The following is a 23,323-nucleotide window of genomic DNA, read 5'->3' as shown; positions in this document are numbered from 1 at the left end:
GATATAAAAGGAAGATAAAGGAATGAAATTTCATTTATCTCCTTAAATATAGATGTGCATTAAAATTTTAAATAAATAAATATATATATATATATATATTAGTATATAAACATGATATCTCAAAATCACAAGGATTTAGATAATAAATGAATCCTATTGGGTAAAATGAAGACGTTTGAAATTCATATTGAGTTTTCTTCATCATACTACGAAACTGGTAAGACTATACATATATTGAGTGGCAACACTGATGTCTGGTAGGGGAAAGGAACGCAATCTGATAAACTTACTTTGGCATTTTAGAGTTTTCTTCTTCTGTTCCCATCCTTACTCCATGACATATTGTGAATGAGAGTATGCAGATTTTTATAAAGAGAATGGAAAAGGAAGTTCTATAGTCTTAAGTATACAAGAGAAGAAAATACTTCAACTAGTTTGCGTAATAATCTGTTTTCCATATTTATGTTAATTCCTTCCACTCTGTCCTCTATTCACCTGCTTCTTGTAATGAACACAATTTAGTTTTCTTTTAATTCTAAGTCATGTTTCAACAATTTGTATATGTAATGCAATAAGTAATCTGTTCAAATATTTTTGAAAAGTTGTACTTTTTCATTAGTATGGTTCCAATTAGTGCACTATTTAACGATTAATGTAACACTGTCTCCAAATATTGGCGAAAGCATAGTATAAATAGTTGCCAAACGTAGTATTTTGACTTGCCGCACTGTTGTCAAGCCCGGAAGCAATCGTAAAGCTAAAATATTGGAGCGAGCTGCCATCATAAAACAAAACAAAACAAAAAACAAACAAAAAAACGAGATAGTTAAAAAGTGATACGATGTTGTGGTGCATTAGTGCTGGTTCTAAGCAAGCACGGCATCAGCAAAGTCCAGCTAAAATATTGGCAACAGTTTTCACTAGTAAATGAGATACGGGGGTTGCTAACCTTGGGATGGTACCAATAATTTCAAGCTATCGCAAAACCAGTTGTATGCAAGTTAAAATATTGAAGTTAATGGTCACCAGACATTGACCTCAGACTTTGGTGAGTTGGTGCTGCTTATCATGGTAAAGGACTAGCACCCTCACGAATTGTATTTTTTTATTGGGAGTGTTCTCTAAACTTTCTTGCATACTTCCACATTGTGACGCGTTTTGTGTTGGTCCCATATCCCGAATATCTATTGATGGACCAAATCTACAATTTTGCCAAATCTATTCGCCAAATTTCAATGTTTGTATGCAGGCTTACAGCCCGATAAACTTCCCAAAGTAGATTTTTATCAAACAAAAGGAAGTTCCGACGCTTGGAAACTCATTAAAATTTCGAGGTCAAATTTTCTGATCTTTGCAGTACTCCTTCTTTTTATATACAAGAAAATTTAAAAAAAAAAAAAAAAAAAAAAGAGAGAGAGAAAGAGTCGGAACGCTTATGCTGATATTAAAAAACACATATCCCTACTCTACCTTCTTTTCAATCCAATCTCATTAATAAATTTGCCATTTCAGCGATGGTTTATGCAGTAATTTTCACTTTGCACCTACTTTAATAACCATCCAGTCGTCAGATGTGTTGAATGGCATTTCTGCATCGGCCACCACCACGTGCGGTTATCTGGCAGGCAGTCTTTGCGTGCCGATTCTCCGGTAATTGCTTTAATAAGAGGAGCAGGTGGAAATCTTTTCTTCTCACCTGTTGGGTAACCCTGCTTACGGCTCAATTACTATCTTGTAGCTTGTTTAAATCGTTGATGTTGACGCTGTATTTTGTGAGAGCTGGATTTATAGTTTTAACCTCTAAAAAAGTTACATTACTTGTTTTCATTTGGTGGTGCTGTAGTTCGTTCGAAGCCAAAGGTCATGCCTGGAATGCCGAAAATTCAATTTTATTCCCTTTTCCTCCATTATCCATTTCTGTTTGTATTATGTCTTCCAACTATTTATCGACTAATATGCTTCATTGTTTGAATTTGCTTTTTAGTTTTTATTTACATTTATTTAATTTGACTTGTTTCGTATTTGTAAAAAGGGAATTTTGTTACCAATTTTTCATTCACTTCCCATTATACCACAATTTTGAAATGTTGTGCACTTGTATGCTCTTGGTACCAATTCAATCACACTATATTAATATTTTCTTAGTATCTATTTAATAAATTAATTTGATTAAAGTTCCATGCAAGTGATACCACATGGTTGTGAATTGAAAAATTCATTTCATGTTTTTATTAGTGTAGCAAAAAAATAGACGAAATTTAAATATTTTCATATAATTATTCTGGAAAAATTCATAAAAAAGAAAGTTGTAATATAGAATTTCAAAAGAATCGATTTTTTTTAAAAGTACGTACAAAAAAAAAAAAAAAGATTTTTTAAATGTATTTAAGGTTTAAAAAAAATCTGATTCGAATAATTTTGAATGTTTGTTTTTCCTCTGTAAATTAATAAATTATGTACATACTTCAAATTCGTTGGAAAAGGTTTTTGGAAATCTATTTTAAGTTGAAATGCTCTTAGTTCTTTTCATTTCGTCACTTTTTTTTATCCCCTAAAAAGGAGAGTTGAAATTGAAATTTACAGTAAATCCATAAATTCCTATACGGTGAGAAACATGACAGGTTCAAGAAATTCAATATGTAAAAATGACAGAATAAACATATTTTATTCAACTTTTAAAGCTTTTGAATTATGTTTTCCGTAAAGTATTTCATTCATTCTTGTCATGATTTTGATGCTTTCATCTAATTTGTTTTCTACATTAAAAAAGAAAAAAAAAAAAATAATAATAACCTTTCTGTTCTTCTAAGTTAAATGATCGATAGTTCTCAAGAAAAGAATTGTAGAATATATTAATTCCGAATGGATTATATGAACTCTACTACAGGTTTTTATTTTTCATTCGTTATAAACAAAACAAAAAAATTGCATTATTTCTTTTAAAATATGATTGATAAGAAAAGTAATTTAAAGGACGTTGAATTTATTTATTTTAGATTCACAGTAAAAAAACATTTTTCAAAATCATTCATGTTATTGTTAAAGGTTGAAATTCAGCCTTTTGTTATATACCTAGATATTTTTTTTAAAGCAAACGTGTTTTTATTTTATTTATTTATTTTTACTTAAAAAATATTTTGAGTTAAATTGCATGTTTTTGTTGATTATTACGTTTTTTTTATTTCCTGATTGTTTTGTTGATTTATTGACTGTTTTGTTGCAATTAAAAAATAGTAATTTTTTTAAAAAAAATATTTTTAGATTTAATTATTTAACATTATTGACAGCAATGTATTAAACAATTTTTCTTTACTGTTTACATTATTCTTTACTTGTTTATTAAATTTCTAGTTCCACTTAGTGATTTATAGCAGGTGTATTGTTATGGAGTTATTTTTCCTCAGCAGCCTCAGTTTTTTCTCAATAATTTTTGCAGTCTAAAATTCATATCACAAACTCATAATAGCCTTTATAATTAACTCGATTACCACTTCCTCATTTAGTATAATTAAAACAAATTATTCTGCTGTAAGCGCATTACCTTTGAAAGGTAGTCATTTTTATTTTTAAAAATAATATTTTATGAATATGACTCATCATTTTTAAGTTGGTGAAGTTTATATCGAAATGAATTTAAATTTAGCGTTGTACTAGTCGCTGAATGTTAATTCTTCATTCACTACATTTAAATCGGATGTTTGAATGTGTAATATAATTATCATATTCCAATTACCACGCTAATTTGAATAAAGATATTTATTACTGTGTCTGATCAACTATATTTTATTTTTTCCCTTTCATTTTTTTTTTTTATTTATGAAATGTATAAAGGAAATAAAATGTAATTGTTAATAAGTTCGATTTCAAGCTTTTGACGAATTTCCTCTTTCAGACCTCTTTGAAAAACAATTTTGGGTATTGTTTTTCTATGAACATAACTCGAAAACAAATGCAGCTAGAACTATAAAATGTTTGTAATTTTATGATTAAATGTATAGATTTGGTCTAATAGGTCGTTAGATTTGGACTGTAGATAATCTATTAAAGAGAGGTCAATCAGTCCGAATACATGAGAGCTTAAGACAAAAATACAAAGAGCTGTATATCTGAAATTATGTTTATAAATTTGTCATCAATATTGTAGATATGTTTTAAATTTTAGACTAAATCTGTCAAATGAGTAACCATTTAGTGATCTGTTTATTTGTTGTATCTGAATGCTATAACTCAAAAACGTAGAGACGTATATCAAAGAAGTTTGGTTTTCCGCCTTGTGGCCAAAATTGTAGATCTATCTCAATTTTTCGGTGGGTATTGAGTGTGCAAAATCTTTAATCATATGATTTTCTTTCATTGCTGAATACGAACGAAGAATATTCTGTTTAAAATCGACGTAGTTCAAAAGACAAATAAGTGAAGTGACTGTACAACAATTAGAAAGTAGACGATACCAGAATTTTCTTATGTCTTCTATAACAATTATAATATTACATCTTCTAAAATCATACTGTTGTCATCTATATCTATTATAGTTGTCACATCTATATTTTTAATTGTACTCTGATATCGTGGGATTTTATTTTATTAGGAGGTTTCATTCACACAATAAATAGAGCTTGTGTGAAGCAATCAAAGTAACAAGGTTATAATATCTATCACAATTTGAAGCTTAAATTGACATTTTTGGATAATCATGAATTTCAAAGTTTTGCATAACAGATTTATTGGAAGATAAATGCAATCATTATTTTCAACTCGGGTGTCATCCTCGTCATTTGGCCACGGTTCAAAATTATGAAATATTTTAATTTCGTGAGTGTGGCGCAGCTTAGCTAAAGATGGCTTTTGTGCCATAAAACACGTACAAACTCAATTGAATTATCAGGTCCAATCCAAAATATTAGTATTTATATTTAAATACAATCAGCATCAAAGTGTGCGTACGTTTACCTAAGGAATAAGAATAAAATTATAATATTGCAAAAGTCAGAAGACCTGGACAATTAATTACTGCACTTTATATCACTGGACTTGACATGACTTTTGGATCATTCATCTGCTCAATAAGGAGAACAGGTGTAGGACTATCAAAATAACATAGCTTGTATCATCTCTGTCGCAATTTGATGCTTAAATGTATTTTTTGAGGAAATCTTGGAACATCAAATAGTGCATAAGAAATTTAATTGAAAGTAATCATTACCAATGTTTTATCGACAAACCAGATGGCCGTCAGAGGCGGCTAGTTCTAAAGAAATTATGAATAGTAAACATTAAAAGAATCCTAAATCCTACTGTTTATCTTATCTTTAGCTATTCGATTGTCTTGTATTAGATGAATAGTTTGCCGTCTAAAACAACATTTAAAAAGTGTTTGCGATAAAAGATAACTAGCAGTTTTTCCTCTAATCATCCGTCTTTACCCTTTCGCTCACATGCTGTTAAAGTTGTTAGACAAGATTAATGGAAAGTTTTCGCATTGATCTCTGAAGATGGCATAGATACGGTATCTTATCGCTTACATGCCCTTTGAAGTAGCAGCTCTTATAGACTTTGCATACTTGTCTATACAGAGATCTATGAATAAAACAACGAACATTATTCACGCACCAGCTTTAACTAGAAACCGTCTCGTTCGAATCCACCTGTCACTAATAGAAAGTTCCACGTAAGGCAAGGATTTTAAATTGCTTATTCGTCGGTGTGCGTTTATGTTGAGCAAACACCGGCGAATACATCTTTTTTTCCCTCCTTTTCTCTCTCTCTCTCTCTCCACCCCAGCCTTTCTATTCTGCTCACAGCTGCTAGACCTCTCCTGAACATGAAATTATGGAATCCAATCTCCCGCCTTCTTTTACCTGAGCCTGGCCTCAGGGTTAAAAAGATGCTTAGAAGGAAATAACAGACGAGAAAGAGAGAGGGAGATGGCTGAGATTCGGTCAATGCTTTTGGATAGAAGAAAAATCTTTTTTTTCTTTTTCATTCCCGAAGGTCTCGGTCAAACCACGCCCACCCTCGTTAATCATCGACAATGAGTGATGACGGGCAGGTGACGTCACAACAGGTGGTCACGCTATGCGGATTGCAAACGCCATTTTCCGGCTAAACTGCCCTTATTTATTGTTTTGTTTATTTTCTTTTCATTTTTTTAAATGATATTTATACTCTCTTGTTTGCAGTAAGTCATTTTTCTTTTTGTTATTTTTTTTTTTTGTTGTTGTTCAGGTTTTGTCTCCCCCCCCTTTTTTTTTTTACCCTTCGCTGGGATCAACTGGGGATATAATGCATTAAAAAAAGCTTTAAAAAATTGATATAGTGGATGATATAGCTCACGATAAAGCGCCGGATTCCTTTTTTTTTAGATTGGGATAATCATTACTTGTGAACAATAGCGACTGTAATTTGTTGAAAGTAATGGGAGTTTGGTTTAAGTATTTCTGTTGTTCACATGCTTATGGAATGTTTTCAGATGGCGGGAATTTACTGAAATATCTTTGTAGTAATCTTTAAGTTGTAATAATAATAATAATAAAAAATCATGATTTATTTTAGAAACCCAAATTATGCGGTGAGTAATAACGATTGTGACCCGCTTTTGGTCATGACGAAGGGCTTTTGAGTCTCTCATGATTCAAGAATTACCTGAAAATTCATATATCATTAGCATACACAACGAAAGCTTGTCCAAATTACAACCAGTCTCGGCCTTTTTCAGTTGAAAAAAAAATCACCATCGGCCATTTCCGTTTCTTAGAAAAGTAAATGAAACAATCATTTGTGGTAAATAAAAAAAATATTTTAAAAAAACCCAGTGGGCGCTTTCACGATTGGAAATACGTTTAATTGGTAATATGCTGAGGAAAAAATCGAATATGCGTTTTAAAATTTGCAGATTAGAATTTCAATATAGTCACAGTTTCCTTGCTCTATTGATGAGTAATGGATTATGCATTTTCGAATTCATGGTTTAAAGTTCAAGTAATGTTAATTCTTTTTTTTTTTTTAAATTTTGATGTGAATTAAGTATGTATTTTGGAATTTATAGGTTATAGTTACAGTAGTGATAGTATCATTTTCTTTGTTTTTCCGGAAATTTATGTGCCGCTAAATATACTGTATTATTCAGTAGCAAAAATGTTGTAATGTTATCATTTTAGGCGTCTCTTTAGGATGCAAATTTAACCTAGGATTGAACTGAATTTGTGCATTGACTAAACTTTATAAACTACCTTTTTTCTATTGGAAAAGTGATTTACACTTATGTAATTTTAACCCGTTTATTTCTTTCCGGTGACTGATTTCATCCAAAATTTGAAACTGACTTATGTTGTTAAATTTACACTTTTAAATTAATTTATCTAACTCGCTGCAATCTTTAATTATCATGATCATATGCACATGGACAACAGACAGTCATTGAATGTAGTCCAACATTTCTTAGATCTGCAAGATTATATATAAACCTAACTTGTTGCGTTTTTGTGTTATTATCCTCGCTTATACTGTAGTAGTAGTAGTAGTACTGTAGTAGACAAATATTCAGTCATTGAGAAGTTTTAAACTGATACAGAAGTACAATTCTGAAAATAGTCCTATTTTATTTCCTACTTTGGTGAGTGTTAACTTGTTAGCATATACATAGACAATCTTCCTCGTAACGGATTGTGTTCAATATTTCAAAGAAATCTATAATTTTGATATAAAGACCACATGCCAAATTTTATTCATGTAAGGTTCTAGTTCTGAATCGGTCATGCTGTTCGAAGAACAGGATAAGGCAATTCTTAAATGCTTTATTTCTCAGACTCGGAAAGATCTAAAACACAAATATGTATTTTAGACTCGTCTTTTTTTTTTTTTTTTTTAATCTGTTGAAGCCAAAATTTGGCACAGAATTATAATTGCAATCATGAAATCAATTTTTTTTTTTTTTTTGGTCGTGTGACTATTTTTTAAGCCAAATTTTGTGCAGTAGCTTCTGAGGGTAAAGTCCCCTGAGCACCCGAGGTCAGAAGTTCAGAAGTTTGACTTCTAGCTCAATGAAGATAGCACACACACACACACACGCCTGCACAACCCCTCTTTACAGGGGGGGGGGCTCATTCACGCACCTCACAGAGAGAGAGCCCAAGGAAGAGAACAATCATGCCCGAACCAGGACTCGAGCCCGGAACGCCTAGATCACGGGGAAGACGCGCTACCCTAGGTCTGGACGTCGGCTTAAAACTACATCCATATATTTACTTAAGTCATTGCGATTTTGAGTATCGAGTTTACATGCTTGGGAAAAAACAGACCGACCGACGATCAACTCCTTCGCGGATTTGGCGCAAAATTTTAAACGGATTTACACTTCTTCAGATGCTAAAATTGTGAAATTTTCTAAATTATCGCGTTTATTGGCACTCAAAAGAACAGACCAATAGACAGTCAATTTCTTGGTGGATTTGATTCCAAATTATACTTTGAAAACTGACATATCTATACTTCAAATGTTAAATATGTGTACCATATTTTATCTTCCGTGCTCTCTTCGTTTTGTGGTATTGTGTTAACTCATATTCGGACAGCCGGACAGACTGTCTTTCTCTAAATGGATTTCTTTCAAATTTTGATAGAAATCTGCGCTTTTTATCTTAAGACCGTAAGCCGAATTTCATTCTTCTTGCTCCAAGAGCCTTTGAATTATCGTGTTCAAAGGCAGACCGACATATTCTAAAAATATGTTTTTCCGAACTTAGATTTTTTTTTTTTTGATGATGATTTTAATACTTTTTTGTGTACATTTTTTTGCATGTGAGAAAGTAAAAATTAGTTTGTGTATTGGCGTAATTTGAAAACCATTAGTTTTTCTTAATTATCAGTTATAACAAAATCGTCTGCATACAAAATCCAAACGTAATACAGCAAAGACAAAAAAAACAACAAGAGTAAATTCTCTGTTCTCTTGTCTTGTTATTCCAGCCTTAGTTAATCTAAATAAATAAAACTATATTGACTTCACCGTGGCTTCCTCGACTAACATCGGAAAACATCAATAGCTATATTCCTTTTCTTTGAAGGACAATACTTATCAATGAATTTCATTTGCTGTTTAAATAAACCGGTTCATTTCATTAAAAAAGTCGTTTGCACTGAGAAAATAAATATACAAATGCAAAATAATTGAAACGAGTGATAGCATTCGTAATATATTAAGTTAATTTTAATGGGTAGTAATTTCCGTTGTTTTCGAGAACTGTATAAGATCAAATGGTTAAGGCCATCTAAAACGAAAGATTATAGTCATTTTATTCAGCCTATCCTCCTCCTCATTTCTAGCAGTATTATACGTTTGCCGTATTATATAATGAAGTGTAAACAAAAATTCATGCATTAAATTAGTCTCGTGATCTTATATTTCTCAAAATGTCACATTATTTTTAACTAAATTTTGTTTTATCTTTAAAAATAAATTTTGTGAACGACTATTTTAAAAAAGAGAACTTCACTTTGTTGAAATGTTTTATGATGCAGAAAAGGACTATTTTACTCTCATCTAGTGTTGTTATTAGTCCTTTTCCTAAATTGTAAAATTGAGATTTAGACCTTTATACAAATAACAAAATCTCTTATTGTATGTACTTGATTGTATCACTATCTAAAAATGAATTTGATGTATTTTTTTTCTTAATGTATGTGTTTTGTCGAATGTAGTACGGAAGAAAAATTTAATACTTTGTAATTTATGAAAAAAGAATTTTTTGGATGGTTCTGAAATTTATTAAATTTTCCTTCTTTGTATTGCGCTTTTCTTTTTGATTTTAATAATAGAATTTTACTATGATATTTCATCCATATCCTATTGCGTTAGTTTTGAAATTCTTTACAAATTCTTGAAAACAATAATCTGTTTTAACATTTTCGCACCTTAATGATCGGTTAATTCAGTAATTTAATCAAATTTTGATTCTATATTTGCGGCACCATCTAGTAATGAATTTTAGGAAGATTGATATAAATATAATAATAATAATAATAAATTTTAAAATATTATATTTTTAACACAATACGGAAACTGTTTTTAAAACTATTTCTCTAATGACATCTTCTTTTAATTAATCGCAGGTTTATTGTGTATTGCGACATTAACACATGGGCAAGACAGCTATTACTTTCAACCTCACCCTCAGGACAAAGATGTCAGAAAAGGCCAGAGTGTGACTTTGGAATGTGGAGTCTCTAACAACAAGCACGTCATATTTTACTGGACATTAAACGGAGATCCTGTTTCGAACACCTCTCGTAGATATCAAGATGGCAGCAACCTGCACATTACGAGAGTGGATCCTTCAAAGGACATCGGAGAATTTAAATGCATTGCGACGAATGTGACAACTGGGATATCTCTGGCTAGCCAAGGAGCTCAGCTCAATATTTTATGTAAGTTTCTGTTCTTGTTCTTTTAGCTCAAATAATTTATTTTATCACATATTTTTTGGCAACACTGTACAGGAGAAAGTTTCTGTGTATCTTTTATTTCATTCACTGCAAATAGGTCTTTGTAATAGTTGCTTTTTCTAACTGCGATTGTACGATTTTTTTTTTCTGTATGCTTGGGGTTTGTTCTATAGTTTTAAAACCTTCCGATGTGTGTACTCGAGTTTTGAAAGAAAATGCAAGATGATAGCAGTGTATATATGTATGTGTAAAAATTTTAGAACGAAGTTATAATTCTTTGGGGACGAAAATAAATCTCGCTGGTTTATGAACAATCAATTTATCCGACATGAATTTTGAGCTGTAACACAAACTAAATGCGGACGTAAACGCAGTTTGTTAGGAAACAAAAAAGTCAGTAGGCAGACACCAAACAAAAAAGTTTACAACTGTCAGTTAACTATTTCTCCCATGAATTGCTGCAAAATTTTATTATTAAAGTCTTTCGTTGTATTTTTCAGAAAATCTCGCACTATTTTTTTTATACATTGTTTTGCGTATTCGTTAAAAAATTCGATTAAATCATCATATGAAAAGTTCTAAAAACTTTCTTAAAAATGATGACGATAATTTTTCAGAAAGATATATCAAAATATTTTTGAAGACATGAAGCTATCATATTAAAAAAACATGTATCCAAATAATTAAATAAAAATTATTACTTAAATTGGTTTTAATATTTTCAAATATAACTTTTTACAAAAATTCCAATGCTACAATGTCTAAACATGACAATGCTACTACTTTTCATATACTACTAGTTTTGGAACTATGGCTCAAACCGCAATCTGAGTTGGGAGAGAAACCAGATTGTCTAGTTTCAAAAATTTAAGTTATGAAACCGCACCGCATCTCTGTCTTGCACTTTAATACCTAAAAATGAGAAATTTTCCTAGATACTGTTTCCTTTGTTCATTCGGGAATAATTCTGCATTTTTCCATGAAGCTTCAACTTAATGATAAGGCAACTGGATTATGATGAATCTGGATTTATTATTATTTTTTACTTACTGCAATTTTATTGATGTCATTTATTTCTTTATCTCCTTTAACATGCATATTTATACTTAGTTTTCTCTCAGTTTTAAACTATAATTCTTATTTTTTATCTAAAAAAGTTCTAATTCAATAATTATTTCTTACAAGTTTACTACTGATTTTTAAATATTTGTCTTATTTTTCTGAAATAACCGTCTTCTAACTTCTTCTAATCATGCAAGTGTGCTTTTGACTGCAAGACACTTAGAGATTATGATATTTACTTTGAAGTGTCTTCTTTATGAGATGAGCTCACCGCCACTTATGCGGTGGAGGTGTGGTAGATAAAATGCACTTGTTGCTCAGGGAAATAGAAAGTTTGAAAAAAAAATTCATTGTTTGAGAAAGGTTGCTTGACTGTAAATTTCAGTTCAGGTACATGTTAGGAAATTATTTTTTGCTCAATCTGAAAAAAAATTGTGCCATTTAAGCATGCAGTTATTTAAAAGAGAACTGATCTTCAGTTAGAACAAGGAATTTTTGTATTATCTGTAGATATATTAAAAATTACTACAATAAAGGTTAGATATTCAGATCTAATGAAATGCCTGAGCTGTGATGTTTTTTAAAAATTTCTCTTATTATATTCCTAACCCTAGGGCTACATCCTCATATAGTTTAATAAAGGGGATTTTATCCTGCATAGTATTGGATCTGCCTTTATTTTGTTTTTCCGTTAATAAAAAACAATTCCTGCATACTAAATAACAACATATTGTAAATAAAACCATTTTCATTTATTATATGTGCAAATTTCCCAAACGAAAGAACCAGAGAGTATAAATTCGAAACCCGATTAAAAAAAAGACAGTGGTATGTTTTGATCAACAACTGATTAAGTTTCAAAGTTATGAAATTTGTCTTAAAAAATAACCCTTAAGTTATTTCAAAAGAATCGTTGTTTAATTAATCTAAATTGTGTATGTTTAATTCATGCGCCTTTTTAGATTCTTTAGCTTACTAAACCGCCCTTTTTCATTATTATTTTTTCAATTTCCCTATTTTCTACAGGGGCAGCTTGGACATTTCATTATTTAATAACTATATTGTTTTTACTCCACAATCTATAATATATGGATGGAATATTATGTGTAATTAATCGAATTTAGTACTATTATTATTCCTGTAAGCTTTAACAACTGTACATAATTCTTTTTTACCTTTTATATGCAGTTTACAAAGAAAAAAAGACCGTAATTGTCAAAAATTCGATTGTCGCGATTTTGGCAAATATTCTTGTTTCAGACCGTCTTGAGTCCGAAAATCCATTTTTTAAAAAATTATGCCTGTCCGTAAACGATAACTCAAATAAAAAATTTGATATATGATCCCATCTCCAAAGTTCTAGATTTGTATCAAATTTTGAAGGAAATATACTTTTTCTGTTGCTGTTGTTGTTATTTCTAATGGCATTTTTCATTGACAAGCTCGCTGACGAAGTTTAAGCTGAGAGAACATCTCTTGGTTTTTAGTTGCGCCATCTAAGGCCAAGATTACGTCTTAGCTACTTACGCTTTCACAACCCTTTTTACGGGGCGGCCTTCATTCATGCATTTCATTCACTCTTTCACAGATCGTAATTTAGATCTGAAATAGAGAACAATCACCTCTGAACCAGTGTCCCCGGTGGTATTACTCTCGACATGGAGGACTTTGTGACCACGACAGATTTTTCTGCTATCCGAATATTAGTTAACATGGTAAATAGAAAGCGAAGATAGCTAGATGGATAAAACATGGTACGCAAATTTGACATCTAAAGTGTAGATCTTTGTCGAATTTGGAGCCAAATCTGCCAAAAGGTTGACCTTCTGTCGGTCTGTACTCTCTCAAGGATATAAACGCGATATGTCAAAAATGCAATGGCTTAATTATTTGGGATTAAATATAACTGCACTTGTAATTCTGTGTCGAATTTTGGTTTCAATCGATTGGGATCTTAGTCGAATTTGGAGCCAAATCCGCCAAAAGGTTGACCTTCTGCCGGTCTGTAGTCTCTCAAGGATATAAACGAGATATGTCAAAAATGCAATGGCTTAATTATTTGGGATTAAGTATAACTGCACTTGTAATTCTGTGTCGAATTTTGGTTTCAATCGATTGGGAAAAAAATCTTCCAAAATGTATATTTGCTGGTCTGGTACTTGTGGATTACCTGCATCCCAATTAATTAATCGCCAAAATCGCATTCTAATAGATTCTTTCAAAACTTGTTCGCTAACGAAATTCGTTTAAATATATGCATTATTAGAGAATAAATAAGAAAGTTTCATTAGGTCCACTTCCGCTGGTAAATTTCTTCTCACACTGTGCGCAACTGAAAATTCATCCATTTCATTTTCATCTTCCTCTCAAGATAAATACTCGCAGAGTGAAATGAACAAATGAGATATTATCCCGGGAACTTGCTGAATGAATGATAGTTAGTGGAATTATATATGATGAGTGATACATAAGAAAGATGAAGTGCCATGCTGTTGAAAAAAAAAGATAAGTGATGACTTGTTATATGACCAACGAACTCGGTATCTTCTTAGTGCTAATTTGGATTTTTGCCAGTCCAAAGCCTGATGACAGCTTCCTTCACTCATAAATCCTGCATACTTTACAAGATCTCTTTCATCCTGCGCGCATTTTTAGCTGTGAAATAGTTTTCTTCAAATGAAGAAGTCGCTGTGTTCAAAGGAGAGTTAAAAATGGCCATTTTTGTTTCCGTGAACTTTTCATCCTCTTTGTAGTATCATCCGAAAGGTTGTTATTTTTCTGGAGATGGATTGTCTGTTGATGTGCTGATAAACACAAACATATGCCGCTTTATCGCTTTCTATAAAAATTCAGACTTATTTAGTACTCGAACATGTGGCCGTTGTTAAAATGAAGTCCTTTGTTCAATAACCTGAAAAGAATACAATGTAAATATAGTAATTTTTACTCTGTTATTTGGTGGATGTTATTTGGTTATAGATGTGGATAGAAAAGGAAATGCTTGTAATCACCATAAGGTATGCTCATGGGTTTAGAAGATTCAACTATGAGCATTATGCATCCTCTCTAAATTTTCTATTCAGTTTTTTTTTATATATATATATATATATATATCATTTATGAAATAAAGTGGAAAATTCCTTTTGATTCTTATTCGTTATTATGTGACTTTTTTTTCTCTTGAAATAAAGTCGAATTCATGGTCATTATTTATCAAAATATTGTCAAACCGAAATCTGAAGCCAGGCAATAACTTCAACTAGTTTAAACTAATGATTTGATTAATGATCGAAATAAAGCGGGTAATTAGTTTTGATTCTTCCCCGTCATTGTGAGTGACTTTTTTTCTTTTGAAATAAAGTGGAATTCATGGTCAATGTTTAGAAACCAATTTTCATTTATTGTCAAACCGAATTTGAGCAAGGCAATAACTTCAACCATTTTAAACTGCTGATTTGACTCCAATATTTTTATAACTTTTAAATTTGAAGTGAGGATATTTATGGCAAAATCAAATTTAGAATTTTTTTAATAACATTTAAAATAACTTATCTGAACACAATTATTTTATCAACACATTTAAAATGCTGTTCAAAACTTTTAAATTAACTCTTAAAAATCTTGTTCACCCTCAAAAATTTAAGGGTTATTATTTTTTAAATATTATTCGGAAAGTAATGGAAAAAGTTGTTCCTTTTTCTACTTACTTTCTTTCTTTTCCACTGGATATGTTACAGATAAATGCTACTCAATATACAATTGATCATACAATGTTGGCCCACAATGTCTTAAGCGTTTATACCTTTCATGTCCGGAAAGAAGTAAAGAGTCTAGACTTTTCAATTAATATTGTCACGTAGAACTATAGTATAGAACTCAGTGACACACACAAGAGGTAGAGCTAAACCAATTTATTAACTGAACTCTGAACACAATAACTGACAAATCTTCTGCTTTTATACAAGCAGAGAAAGTTCCAGAATACTCTTCTGGAGACAGTAAGAAAGTAAGTCTGGTAAATTATAGAAATGTCCAGTATCTTCTGGAACATGAAATAAAGGAAAACATAAAATCGAGGAATTAAGTATTTACATATACTATCAATCGCATTGTCTCTAGCGGGATTCGAACCCAGGTCTCTTGATCATGAGACCAGTGCCATGACCATTCGGCCATGGATATTCGACTGTCTTTCTTCAATGCGGATATATTTGCGAGATCTGGAATTTTAAATAATGTTAAATGAATTGGCGGAAAATGTTTGTCACTGCTCATAAACGTTCCATGTGTAAATTCCTATTCCTTTAAAAAATATATTGATTTAAAGCATGGAATAGCAGCAGTGTGTTGAAACTAAAAGAAAGTTTATGAGCAGCAAACACTAACTTGTTCTTCTCTTTACTGCTTCTCCAAGTGCTGTATGAAAGGAAGGGGAAAACTATTGAGGTAATAAAATATCTCTCTATCTTCCATTGCCTCTTTAAAAGGAAACAAATGCAAAAATATGTCCATTACTGCGGTTCATCTATAATCAAAAAGAACAGCTCTTTGCTATCCCCCCGTATTATAATATTTTAATATTCTCCAGAGTTTTAGTGTCTCTCTGGCCCATGATCCTGTCACGAGCCAGTGCTTTTCAATCGATAAGCCCGTGCTTTTATCTGAAGTATGTATTTTATCAGGTGGTTTTATGTGTATTTCGCGTGCACTGAGAAACCTTCCCCCCAGCACTCTTAATATAATATTCGTGCTTTTACAATGGAGCCACTTGAGCGGCATCGGTGATTACGACGTTTCCAAAACCTTTCATTGCAGTCAGAATAAAGCGCTTTACGAATTTCCTTTCAATTTATTAGCAATTTGTAGCATATTAATGCCTTCAGCAAAGAGTTGATTTTTCTAATGTTATTGAAACAAGGATAATGTTTCTCACTAATACTGTATCTATCTTCCTTCTAATGGAAAATCGATACGCATTTCCATACAATTATTTCCATATTTTTAATGGCACTGAATTATTCTTTTGTTTTATAATTTGTGTTGGGGAAAGGGGAGGAGATTAAAAAAACTTATTCATATTATTAAATCCTTGTGTGTGTTTTTTTCTTTCAGATTTTAATTTAAGTATCTTACTCAGTCAATTTTATGTAGCAGTTCATTACTGCTTGAATTATTATTTGACTCCCCCCCCCCTCTTTCTTATATAATTGTTGAGCATCCATAATGGTTTTTCAGAAAAGGGAACATTTTCTTTTGTTTCCTTTTTTTCCTCCTGTTTTGTGAAACACGTACTTATTTATTGTCTTTTCAAGAATTAGTATTTGAATTGCTTGAATTAATTAGACTGGGACACCATGAATTTATAGTGTGTTATGTTTGATTAATCCCTTGATTGTTTTACTTTGTTATTATCTAATTAAATGACAATTCCAATTTTGGGGAAGTCCTTATTGTTTCAACTCAGAATCCATAGAATTCTTGAGATTATCTGTGATTTTGGTACCTTGAATTATAGCATCTTTGAACGATTTGACGCAAACTCACCATTTTTTCTCCTTTTACTAACAAAAGTGAGTGTTCCTTAATATTTTTGAAGGGGGGGGGATATAATCTATGAAGCTACTTTCATCAATATATGCATGTTTTTGCATCCTTCGGTTTTTTTTTTAAATTTTTTTATTTTGCATCTTACTTAAATGATATATAAAGAAAAAAAGTACAATGCTAATTTAATTCTCATTCCTATCATTTTCCATCTCAACATGTCTCCATTTTGTGATGACCTCATTACGAAAATTGATAACTTCATCTTTAATAATTCAAATTTGCTCTTTGCAATTACAGTAAACTACCTTTCGATAAGATCAGCAGGAAAACAAAAATTCAATAAATTACTTGCCGGTTCTTTTACAAAAATAGACTAAGTCATTTTGAGATACGGCCTGCAGGAAAGAGTTTGTCTCTTCAGAGTTTCTCCAGAGATCTGCTGATGGTTATCTCAGTTGTGAACGTGCCTTTTCTACAACTTCGTCAAACCGCACCTTTCTTGAAGAATGTGGCACTTCTCGATAGATAGTCTGTCGCCTGTAATTCTTTTTTTCTGCCGGGAAAGAGCTTCATTCATTATTTTGAGCTGTGCTGCCTTTTTCACTACCCCTCGTCTCGTCTTGTCACTCTGCAGCGTTTGGAGGCAGGCGTGAAGAGGTAGATAAAAAGCTCATTCAACATCCCTGCTGAACCCTCATCGTAGGGCGGTGGGAGGGAAACGTGCTTCCCATCACTAAATAAGCTATGGGTCACGTTTTAACTCTGTCAAGGGTTCTTGCAACCCAACGGTTTCCCCCTTCCCTTCACAATTTATAGGAACCTCCTCCATCGAATTCCTCAATCCCCAACCCTCTACTGCCGCGCTTTTAGTGCCCCTTTCTCCATAACGGACTATTTATATACGTATCGTTTTTATTGGCCTAGTAAATCCCCTAGTAGATGCGTGTCCTGCACTGAAGTTATGGCCGATATGGGACGTTGAGCAGATGGCTTTTCCTGGCAGGAGTTTTGAAAGAACTGACATACAGGAAGTGCTGAATCATCGACAGGATTGATAAAGCCTCTTGTCTTCCTTTGTTTTTCTGTTTGAGTTTCTCTTAAACAATCCATTCTTTCAAGATATCAACTTGCCTCTAGGTTTATTACAGTATTGCTAGATTTACAACTTTTACATTTGATTCTTTTAAAAATGGAAGCTTTTTAAAATTATGAAACCAGTTATTATTATTGAACCAATATCATCTCTCCAAAAGAGTTGCCATCACTCTTTCTATTGTTCTTTAAAAAAAAATGGTGACCCAGTTGAACAGATGCAACTTTTGACTTCTGAATCCTTTAATGTGCTGTGTGATTCATGAATTTTAATTCTTCTGCTAATAAAACTAATTAATTCATTTGTCTTGATTCTTATCAGTTTTGTACTGTTACGAATTTTAGTATTCACTTATTCAAAATTGGTAAACTTTTTTTTAAAATATGCACAGTTAATTTTGTAAATCCACAAACCATCACCACAGTAGTGTTCTCTAGCACCCTTAACATTGCTTTAGTTTGATTAGATAATTTTTTTAAAGAAGGTTTAAATATTTTTGTTTTATGGCAAATTCTATATTGATTTTAAAGTCTTGAGAACCTGACTGCTATTCAATCAATTTGTTGAAGCTCTTCAATTCTCTCCAAATTGTATGAGCAGTAGTTAATAATTATCGATTGATCATGCATATATTGCTACTTATAACTTCAAATTACAAAGCAGTACCTTCAGCCACTTAAATTCATTTTAAGTTCATTTGAATTAACAGCATCAGATTCTTAAAGAATTTAAAATCTCATTTTTTTAAAATTTTTATCAGATGCCAATTGTTTGTGTAGTAATTACTAACTTATGAAAAGTGTTTCGTCCTACAGTGCACTCAAAATTATAATAAAGAAATGAAAGAATTATATCATTCATATTATTTATCAGGAATTAAAGTTCAAACAAAAATATTTGGTTCTAATGAAGTGCGTAAGTCACACGAAGCAAAGATTATATTCATATTATGCTTATACAATATATTATTTATAATTTTCTTTGAATTATGAAAATTTGTATAATTTCAGTGCTCTTTAATAACTTTTTAAAGTTTTGATGTTTTAAAACGAAGTCGCAAACTGTGTGAAGAATTCGAATTCAGCAGTGAATTTCAATTGTACAGGTGGTTATCAAAAGAATGGATACATTGCAAACGAATACAAAAAATATTAATGAATAAGGTGTAAGGTGTAAACTTTGTGGTTTAATACATATTGAATTAGCCTGGGAATCGATCATACAAATTCTGAATAGTGTCTAGAGAAATTTTGTACCATTGTTCATGGAGATATGGTGAAAGCCACTGGAAGATGTCAATTTCGGATTGAACGCTCTGAAATTGACCATAACTGCTCAATTATATTGAGATCGGGACATTGTATGAGCCAAGATAGATGTTTCACTTCATTCTCGTGTTCATCAAAATGTTGTATGAATAGGAGCATTATCATCCTGGAAAATACTTTCAGAAAACCAAGTTTGAATCGTAGGATGGACCTGATCAGCTAAAACTTCTCTATACTTCTCCCCTGTGATCCTGTCATTCAAGGTTACAATTGAACTAGAAGAAAACCAGAATACGGCTGCCCATACCTTGACAGATCCATGTCTGACAATTGGAAGTAGACAATCACGTTTATATGTTTGTGCAGGTGTCGTACAAACATGTAACCGTTATATTGTGTGGAAAAGTTTGAAAGATGGTTCGTCTGATCATTTAACGGTCTTCCACTTGTCCATCAACCAGGTGTTTTTTTTTTTTTTTTTTTTTTTTTTTTTGTTATGGCACCATTGTAGACGATATTTGTTTTAATATTTGTGACAAGTGGCTTAGGAATTGCTGTTCTGCCGTAAATGTTCTATTTATGAAAATGCCTCCTAACTAATTATTGGCACTGGAGAATCCAGATGCTGAGTGAGCTCTGCGGTAACTTTGTCTGCCGTTATTTTCTTCTTAGACATTACAATTCGCTTCCATACTTGTCGGTCTCTTAGAACCAGTATCTTGTCTTTCTGTCCGCTATGTTTTTTTTTTTGTTTTTTTTACCAAGTTTGTCTTGCTGTGATGTGTATACACTGTCATGACTTTAGACACTGTATCTCCAGAAACGCCTAAAAGTTGGATTACGCTTTTGATAAAAACCCAAAATGCATACAACGTCTATAAAATTACCTCATATTACGATGATATATATTTTTTATATTAAATAAACTGATAGCTAAGATTGTATTCTAATGCTTAACGAAGTGCCTTCTTAAACGTAATTTTTATTCACAGTTGTTTCCATTATTTTGATACCACCTGTATATTCATTTTATAATTGAGTTTTTACTTTGTTTCATCTTTTATTAGAGATTGTGTTTTAGTTATGCTTTTAATTACTAAACATTTCGAGTTTTTTTCTCATATTAATATATGAAAAAAAAATTTAAATTCATCTCTTACTTACTACAATTTTCTAAGAATTAGAATGATAAAGTACTATTATTCTTTTAGTAAAAGTATGTAAAAATGTTTTTTTAAAAGTATATAATGTATTGTTTTGTAAACACTATCATACATTTGGATTTTTAAATTCGAGCTTTAAATATTTTATTTCTTGTGTGATTGGTCAAAGAAAAAAAATGGTTTAAAGTGGGTGGGATTATGAGTGTACCATCAAAGATACTAAAGCAAAACTTATTTATTTCTTGAATTTACCAATATATATTTTCTCTAACAAGCAATGATGATTAAGGGCATAATCTTGAATAAATCATTACAGTTAAACAAATAGTATTGCATAATTGAATACATTTAATTCAGTATCTTTTATTCCTTAGTTAAAATTTTATTTGTTTAATTTAATTTTTTTTTTATCTGTATTCCTAAACTTGTCGTGCCGAGAACAATTTTTTTCAGACGAAAACGAGGTAGCGAAAATATAGCGTGTGGAGAAAGAAAGAGAAAAAAATGTGACCCCAAATTGTGACCATTGTCGGCAGCGTAAATATGATTTTATTCAATTTCCATGCATATGCTCTGTCAGCAAAGAGATCGTGACCGAAAGCAGCTGGATGCTTTATTTTGCTTGTTATGCTCTCAGCATTATATTACCATAAAAAGCATTTATGTTGGTATTGTTCTTTTGCTCGTTACCGGAATAGTTTTTGATAACTTCATTTAAACGTTATTTATCCTTTTTTTATTTATTAATTTAAAAGTTTGGCCAGGCTTATAGCCTTTTCACAGACTAGGCAATTTCCCTTGTTGCGGGTCCTTTCTTTATTGCTTGATTACATATAAAACCTAACGAATCTTAGATTCTTGTAGTTTCACCTGTTCTAATTCTTCTGAAAGACTGCTCAGTATTTCTAACTTTCTTCTTTTTATTGCAGTTTTATTAACCCTTTTCTGGTATAATTGGATATTGCAATGCCTTTTTTTAAAACTGAATTGTCTGTATTAAATACTCATCTAGCAGTTGCATGTTCCTGGATGACAACATGATTTGAATAAAATGTGATCACTCTAATTTTGGCTTATTTGCTGATTTCTAAACCGTTGAATCAACAGCTAGGCCACAATTAGAGTGGATACCCTGTATATCATATACATACCTTTATTTATGAATTAAAATATATAATTATTTATCAAATAAATTTCCTTATTGATGTCATAGTTTGGGCTAGAGAGAATAAAAATGAAGTTGTCTAATGTTTGCTATTCGAATTATTTATCGTGTATAAGAGTGGGAAAATCTATAAAGTAAACGAACGCAAAATTATTTCAAAAACACCACCAGCTAGACAATTCAAATTTAGTGTTCGATGTTAATTAATATCTTAAATCAATACTGCATGTTGTGCCCAGTATGCCGTCTGAAAACTAGTAATTGAAATTTAATTTTTGGTCAATACATCATAATTGCAGATTGGTATCCTAATTTTTAGCCAGTGTATCATAATTTCAAATTGGTATCCTAATTTTTTGGCCATGACATCATAATTGCGAATTGGTATCCTAATTTTTTAGTCATAGCGTCATATTTGGAGATTGGTATCATAATCTTTGGTCATGTTATCATAACTGCGGATTGGTATCCAACTTCGATCAACTTCTTCCTTTATACCTCAAGTGAATGCAAGTGGAGTAAAGAGGTTCAAAATGTTCACTGAAAGACCTGGTGTTGTTTTAATTGATTGGAATTGTAATCATCTCGAATAATCAGAAATATGGTTGCTGGTAATTAAATTTTAAAATGTGACTTTTTTTCAACAAATATTCTTTTTTTTTTCGAAATAATTTATTTGAAATTATAAAAATGATATCGCATATGGGCATTTTAATAAATTTTGATTAGTATACAAGGTTGCGCAAATATAACTGATTTTCCTTATTTCTTTTGCATTTTCACAATTATTCTTAATAGATGTAGAGTCCCCTCTGGCATATAATACAGCTTGAAATAGTTTGGGAATTGAATCGTACAAATACAGAATAGTGTTTAGAGGAATAATGTATCTCCCTACTCTATAACGGAAATCTTCCAACACATTAAAGCATTAAAGAGTAGTTTTTTTAATGAAAAGGCACACGATTTGCTCACATCATTACTGTAAAAGAAAAGTTGTTTTTAAAAAAAATTAGTTTAGTATTTTTTTTTTTCTTTTCTTTTTTTTGTCCCCCCTTCTTTCTTTACTTACAAAAGATCATTTCTCCATAACCACTTTTTACACTCCTTCCAGTGATGAAAATCAATTCCCATTTAACTTTGATGCTGAAAAATTCGAAGGCATTATTATTAAAAAATCAAAACAAACAAATAAAAAATCTAATTCGATTTTCAGCTTAATGCCTGCTCGGTTAATAAAGGCCCAGAGAAACGAGATTAAACTGTACTTTTTTTTTTTTTTGACTATTTGACCGTTCTTAACACAAAACACATTATATTGTAGAGGCATTAAGTACAAGGGAAAATATTCCTCATCTATTTATTTTGCCCAAGTTTTTATCTATCACTTGTTTATAAATAGCAACTAAGCAGTTATATATGTTTTTGCTTTAAACACCCGAGGGAATTATAATTTCCATTTAGTTTGAAAACGCTTGAAGGAGTTACCTTTTCTGCCATGTAATTAAACCCGGACCTCTTTCAGTAATAATGGTTTTTTCACGGAAATTAAAATACCATTGCCACACGTGTTTCAAAATTAATG

At 31.3% G+C, this 23,323-nt stretch overlaps 1 protein-coding gene across 1 annotated transcript in view; it reads left to right on the top strand.

The window, feature by feature from the left end:
* LOC129970165 (inactive tyrosine-protein kinase 7-like) overlaps positions 1 to 23,323 on the top strand; it is a 102,327-nt gene that overhangs the window by 24,824 nt on the left and 54,180 nt on the right. Inside the window, exon 2 of the mRNA XM_056084438.1 lies at positions 10,108 to 10,422. Within this exon, the coding sequence (XP_055940413.1) occupies positions 10,108 to 10,422 (315 nt within the window). The remainder of the gene's footprint in view (positions 1 to 10,107; positions 10,423 to 23,323) is intronic.

This window comes from Argiope bruennichi, chromosome 1 (genome assembly GCF_947563725.1).
Source record: "Argiope bruennichi chromosome 1, qqArgBrue1.1, whole genome shotgun sequence".
In the NCBI taxonomy this organism is placed as follows: domain Eukaryota; kingdom Metazoa; phylum Arthropoda; class Arachnida; order Araneae; family Araneidae; genus Argiope; species Argiope bruennichi.
This window is presented reverse-complemented; position numbering and strand designations above follow the sequence as displayed.